Source organism: Protobothrops mucrosquamatus, unplaced genomic scaffold (genome assembly GCF_001527695.2).
Source record: "Protobothrops mucrosquamatus isolate PMUCROS unplaced genomic scaffold, P.Mucros_1.0 scaffold4, whole genome shotgun sequence".
NCBI lineage: Eukaryota > Metazoa > Chordata > Lepidosauria > Squamata > Viperidae > Protobothrops > Protobothrops mucrosquamatus.
This window is the reverse complement of record NW_015386391.1, coordinates 875,951-882,649: the sequence shown is the minus strand read 5'-3', so window position 1 is coordinate 882,649 and position 6,699 is coordinate 875,951. Positions and strand designations below refer to the sequence as shown.

The following is a 6,699-nucleotide window of genomic DNA, read 5'->3' as shown; positions in this document are numbered from 1 at the left end:
CCCCCCCCCGAAGCCATCCCAGCCCTGCCCTCCCCTCGACGGAGGGGCTCAGCCTCCAGACCCCGGGCGAGACCCTCCCTCTGGGCGAAGGCTGCCCCCTCCGGGGCCCTGGGGGGCGTCTGCCAGTCCTCCCCGGGAGCGGAGCCCAGGACGCCGCCCGGCCAGGTGGAAGCCCGGAAGCTGCGGGGGGGGGGTCGCGGCCGCTCAGCCCTTCATCTGCGGGGGGGGGCAACGCCGGCGGGGCTGGGGCTGGTCGACGGCGCCCCCCGTTCCTCCCTCGACCGCCCCGGCCCCAGGGAGCAAGCAAGCGCCGCCAAGATAAAAACTGAATCACCTTTATTCGTTGCTACTTCTAAATTGTGGCCCCGCTCCCCCTTCAAGCAGTCCGAGGGCGCCCCCTGCTCTCCACCAAGTCTCTCCCCCCACCCACAGCCCCACAGCCCCACAGCCGGTGTTGGAGACCCAAGGTGCCCTGGGCCCTCCAGCAGGAGACCTGCCCCCCCCCCGCGCGCTCAGGGCACGATCCGCATCTGGGAGTTGGGCTCCTCCAGCTTGAAGAAGGGGAAGATCCGCTCGCCCAGGAAGACGGCGTAGGAGAGCAGCAGCAGCGGCTCCCGTGTGGCCCCCTTGAAGAAGTGGACGGTGCCGCCCTCGTAGTCCAGGTAGAGGCGGAAGCAGCTGGTGCCGGGCGGGCACTCGGCAGGCGGCAGGTGCTCGGGCAGCAGCGCCCAGATGCCGTCGTCAGCAGAGATCCTTACCGGGCCCTTCCTGGCCACCGAGTCCTTCATCACCCCGAAGGCCCAGCCGTGGCCGCTCGAGGTCACCTCCACCTGCCAGCAGTGCCGCCCTGCCGCAAAGCCCTCCTCGGCCAGGATGCAGGGCGTGGTGTCGAAGGCCCGGCGGCCAGGGAGCAGCCCACTGGGGGTGGCGTCGTGGGTCACAATCTTCTTGGAGGCCGACAGCAGTAGGTGAGGGTGGGCCGTCAGGCGGTCCATGGTCACGTTGGCTTTGGGGGGGGGAGGAGGAGGAGGAAGAGGAGAGAGAGACGTGTCAGAAAGGGCAAGGGGAGCAGCCTCGTGGGGGGGGCAAGTTGACACCCACCCAGCCAGCCACCAAGGGGGCTAAATCTCATTCTCTCTAGCTTTGTTCTGATTGCTGGGAGTTGTAGTCCAGGTACCCCTGGAGAAGCATTGGCTTTTGTCCCACATGACAGGCCAGGAAGTCTTGGCCCAAGGGGGCAACCCTTACTCCCCATCTGGAAGCCGGCAGGCATGGCAGGAGGAAGGGGCCCTCCCCTCTACTACACCCAGGGGGCTGCTAGGTGCAGCAAGTGGGGGCCGTGAGTCTCCCTGCCCTCCCCCCAGGAATGGCCCAGGAGCCAGCAGAAGCAGCCAAGGCTTCCCTCTTCTCCTAACTGGTGGCTGGTCTCAAGACTCGGGAAGCTTCCCGGTTCTTGGATTGATCATGCCTACTTTCAAGTTCACAGCAAAGTCTCCCATGGCTAGCTGGGGAATTCTGGGAGCTGAAGTCCACAAGGTCTTAAAGTTGACAAGTTGGGAGACCCCCGATTTAGAACCACAGTGGTTCTTCTTTTCCCACCCTTCCGAGGACCCACCTCTTTCCACCACGGACACCAGGGGAAGGGCATCTGGAGAGAAAGAGGAGAGAGAGAGCAAGAGCATCTTTTTTGGAAAAGGAGAGAAATGCAGAGGCCTGGGGGTTCCCTCTAGTTGGCAGGGAAAGGAAAATGCTCTTTTGGCTCTGTCAGGCACTGCCCCCCCCCCGTCTGTCTGGCCAAGGCTTCTCAGTGCTTCAGCCCCACAAGAGTGGCCATCTTCACGTGTGTCTGGTTCTGTTAATCTAGCCCCTTTTACCACAATCCAACCAATTGTGGCTTATTCAACAGATTTAGCAAAACCGTTGGACAGGCTTTCTCTCAATCGTGTTACAAACACATTGACTTGTAGGGCTTGCATTAAGGTAGCTTTTACAGCCCTTGCCCAAGAAAGGCTGGGGGTGCAGCAAAGCCCCCCAAGTTGCTATTTGCCCACTGTCAGAGCCTGCACTGAAATAAATCTTAGCATCCTATTCAGTTCCCTAAACTTTGCAGTCTGCTTCCTGGTAGTTGCTTAGCGGGGCTTTCTGTGTGTCCTCCTGGCTTCCAAAACTGCTCTGCCCATCCCTGAGCAAATCCTTACCTCTGCACCTCTTCAACGTATTATCCACAAAAAGACTTCTGAGGGCGAGGTCCCACATTTTCTCCTTGAAGGGAGGGGATTGTCCTTCCGGAGGCTGAGCCAGAAGTTCTTTGCACCTAGAGACACCCAGCAGGGAAAGGATTATCTGCCTGCCAGGAGTTCTGTGAGCAGCAGGCAGGTTGTAGAGTTTCGCTGCCCAGGACTGTGCAAGGGGACAGATCAGAAGTCTTTCCATGTAGAGCAAAGGGAGAAATAAAGTGCCTCAAGAATAGTCAAAGATTTTGGAAGGAGCCCCAGCTTTAAGAGAAGAACAGGAAAAACAGAGTTGGTAGAATATTCTCACACATTGCACTACATCGTATTATTTTGTTTGCATTGGGGTTAGGAAGAGGTTTGAATTAACTATCATTTACAACCTCCCCCCCGCCACCACCACCCCGCTGAACTCAGCCTATGAAGCAGACATAGGCAACAAAACTAAGTTACAATAAAGCCATTTAACCTAAACCAGGTTAGGCGCGATATGCCAGCTACCTTGTTACTACTTGTCATGGACCAATAACAACTGCAGCCTGCAATTCATGTCCCTGACAAGGATTAAATTGTTATTGATTTCACATACAAAGCATTTTAAAAAGCAGCCCTCCTGAGCTCCAGCAGGAAACACAGGCCCTAAACTCCAATCGGGGATTAGCCATCATTAACAATTACTGGATGCAGCCCACATCCTTTTAATGCCTTTTGGTCCAGCTCAAGGAGTCAATTTCCTCATATTTAACTTCTGTGTGTAGCACAGTGACCTCATACGGCAAGGAAGGAAGCTGCGTGAGGGGGGAAAACTTCACCTACCTGGCCATCACCCCTTTGATATCCTGGAAAGAAAGACAGGAAAGACACGGGCTATAAAACAGGCTTAATAGCAAGTGCTGGAAGCAAGCAAGGGTCCTCCTCCCCTTTGATCAAAAGCAAGCGTTGAAGCAGGGGGTCCTCCAATCTTGGCCACTTTAAGACCTGTGGATTTCAGCTCCCAGAATTTCCCACCAGCATGGCCAGCTCAGGAATTCTGGAAGCTGAAGTCCACAAGTTTCAAAGTGGCCAAGGCTGGATGATACCCCTGCATTAAAGGCTCAGAATCCTGTCCTTTTTTCCAAGTTTTTTAGATCCGTTGGGCTTGGAATAGAATTATCTCAATACAGAAGAGTGAAAAGAGTCGAGATAAACTTGGAGGCCAGGCCCAGCTCTCTCCACCACCACCCCCAGGCAGTTGATTGCTCATCCCTGAACCTCATTAATTTGGACCCCAGAAAGGTGGTATTCTTCCCCTCCCCCCCATTAAGTTGAACATCTTTCCTGGGTGAACTTTCTACTGGGGAGGAGGCTTGTGTGATTCAAATGCAGTAAGCACAGAGGCAGAAATAGCCCCCTTTAATTGGGAACCCCCACTCGCCCCACCCTCCAAGGAAAAGCCACCACAGAGTCCAAAAGCTTTTGCTTAGTGAATATGGCCAAATCTCCATTGCTTTTGAACACCTCATCTTGTAAGGAGGCTGCGTCTGTTGAAGAGCCGCCCTCCATCCCACTTCACGTTCCCAGTTCCTGGAGGCTCCTGACCAGCCTACCTTCAGGAATTCATAGGCGGGTTCTTCAAACTTCCTCTCCAGCTCCTTGGTGAAGGTCCGGACTTGGTAGTGCTTCCTTGCCAGCCTGGCCAGCTCTTCCTCAATCTGTTCATTGATCCATTTGGCTGCCATCATCTGGTCCAGATGAGCCATCTTCACCACCTCATACATCTCCTTATATCCCGAGCCAAATCTCTGATTGTCAAGCTCCATAATTTTCTACAAAACAAAGCCATCTTAAGGAAGGGGACCCCCCCCTCCCCCCCTCTCCAGAAACAACAGCCCTGGCTCCTCCCCAGAGAGAAGCCGAGCGAGGGCCCTACCACCAGGTTTTCTCTTTCCGTTTGCACTTCTGCAAAGCTGTCTTGGACGTGTGCCTTCTGAACTCTCAGAAGCTTCAGAAAGACGTGGACTTCGGTCTGAAAAAAGAAGACCAGCTGCTGCCTTTGATCCTGGAGAGGTGCAGATCAAGACCCCTCCCAGCCCTGGGCATTTCTTTGGTGGCCCTGGCAAAGCTACCGCCAGGCCAGAGGAAGCCGGTCGGTTGGCTGCGCTCTGAATGTCAGTCTGAAGGCAAACTAACTCCTCAGCTGATGCCTGCACACAAGTACAAAAAAACCTCTACACAGTGCAAAGGTTGTGTATATACCTTCCTCCTATAAAGTTGCTGGCCTTACTGGCTGCTGCCCTCGGAGCAAACCTTTGAGCTACTTCTGTGTAGCTGAAGCAGGACCATAGAGCATCCCAAGCCATAACATGGTTTGTTTGTTTGTTGACCAAATGGGACCCATGAACTCAACCCACGTGGCTTATTAAACTCACCAGGGTCAAGCAAACCTTATCTTAATACAACAGGTGTTCCCAGACAACCCATTTGTGCCAAAGTCACAAGAGTGAGATGAACTACTCTGCACAAGACCCAGTTCAGCCTCCCTAACCACGAAGTCCACTGCAAGTGGGAAGCAAGTTTCTCTGACGGCGGCTTGTTCACTTCACCTGAAGCCAGAGGAGAGCCTCCCTACCTTGGCCTTATGGGCTGCCTCGTCCAGGGAAGCAAGTGCATGGTCCCTGTGACCCTGGGACTCCTGGCACTTGGAGCAGAGGAAAGCCCGGTCAGTCTGGCAGAAGAGCATCAGCGGCTCCTTGTGGGTCTCGCAAATTGCCTGGTTTAGTTTCTTCAACACTCCCTTGTCTTGCAGCTTTTTGATAAGCCAGGAGACGTTCCCCAGCTGCCTGTTGGGCACCAGGGTCACAGTATCAAAACTCTGGTGGCACTGAGGACAAACAACGTTGCTATGAGCACCTCCCCAGTGCTTCTGGAGGCAGGCCTGGCAGTAGTTATGGCCACAGTTTAAAGTCACCGGGTCATGGAACACATCCATACATAAAGTGCACTTAGCTGCATCCGGAAGGTATTCTGACATCTTTCCCACATCCATTGTATCTTCACCAAAAAAAAACCCCAACCTTTTCTCATAAATGTGTCAGGCTGCTTTCTTATAGCTTCCACCCAATAAATAAGCCCCTTTAGCGATTTTCTCTCTGCCAATGAGATCCTAATTATTTGGCTAAGCCCCTCCTGGATCCCTACAGGACTGGTCCTGCTGGGAGAAGAATTGCTCTGCAGCCTTACGCTTGTGTCCTCTGGGTGCCGTTGAGTTTTCTTGGGCACTATTTTTACTGTAGGCTGGACGCTGGACAGGGGAAAACATTCATTTCAGCCTCCTGGGCTTTTTCTGGAGAAAAGTCCTCTCTGGATTTCTGCAATTGAGTCTCTCCAGATTTTTCTCAAAGCCTCTTTAGAGTTCTGTGTTTGGATCTGGCCCTGATTCTGGGCCTTTAACAACAGCAAAAGAGCAGGTAAGGGGCCTTGGCCTGGAGGGAAGTTAGAGGAACAGCTCACCTGCTTCAGGTGTTGGACCACCTGCTCCTAAAGGTGCAGAGACTTGCAAGTAGGGCAACTGGAGACCAGGATCTTCCAACCTGCTGCCACCCCACAGAATTAGCTCTACAGAATTGCTCAGCTATTGTGGCCCTCAGAATTTGGTCCCAATTTAACCTGGAGGAAGCCAGGGAAACTTGGGGGTCCCAGAGTTGACCCAGTGAAGTTTAAAAAGTTTCTAGTTTGCATTATACTGGAGAACATCTTATCTCCTTACCAAATGTTGGCTTTTCAGCCTTCAGTTGTTCTGTATGTATCATCTGAGATGCTCTAAATATCCAGCTTTCACATCTTTCCTGCAAAAATCTAGGAAGCCACTTGAACCCCCACCCCACCCCCTAGTTTCTCGGCCTGAATAGCAAAAGTGTGTTTGGGGTGGTGGTGGAAGAATTGTACTTTCAAGTGCTTGCAGTATTTTGATAATGTAGCTTGACAATAAAGTTGAATTACTCATCTGCTTGTGTTTCCTGCCTAGTCTACCTCGCAAGGTTACAATCCCTGCAGATCTTCAAGGGGAGATTGGTCTAGTGAATGCCCATCTTTACGGACATTCCAGATTCACACATTACACTAAACCAGGCTTCTCAAACTTGGGAGTAAGGACGGGGCACACATGCAATTTGTGGGGGGTGGTCACAAACTGACTTTAAACCTTTTCAGCTTTGCACAGAGGACGGGACACTTTCCAGGGTTTAGTTCTTGCTTTGGAAACACTTCTGGTTGTGCAACACTGGCACAATCCAAGGCAGCAACTTTTAGGATGTGTGGGCTTGCAAGCCCCAGAATTCCCCAGACAGAAATGAAGTGCACCCCTTAAAAAGAGGCAGAAATATAGAACGCCTGCCTTCCAGGTCAGGAGGGGTGGGGGCGGTGGGTCTGTTTCAGCGGAGGCACCAGAAGGGCTTGGGGCATTTCCACAAGCGATCTGAGGCGGGACCCC

At 53.2% G+C, this 6,699-nt stretch overlaps 1 protein-coding gene across 1 annotated transcript; it reads right to left on the bottom strand.

Moving 5' to 3' along the window:
- Nucleotides 1-512: 512 nt before the first annotated feature.
- Nucleotides 513-5,256, bottom strand: LOC107303216 (zinc finger protein RFP-like). Its single transcript, XM_015832418.1, has 6 exons — nucleotides 4,840-5,256; nucleotides 4,141-4,269; nucleotides 3,818-4,036; nucleotides 3,048-3,070; nucleotides 2,199-2,314; nucleotides 513-1,006 (listed from the first exon to the last, which is right to left on the bottom strand). The coding sequence occupies exons 1-6, from the start codon at nucleotides 5,254-5,256 to the stop codon at nucleotides 513-515; spliced, it is 1,398 nt and encodes a 465-aa protein (XP_015687904.1).
- Between the last annotated feature and the right edge of the window lie 1,443 nt (nucleotides 5,257-6,699).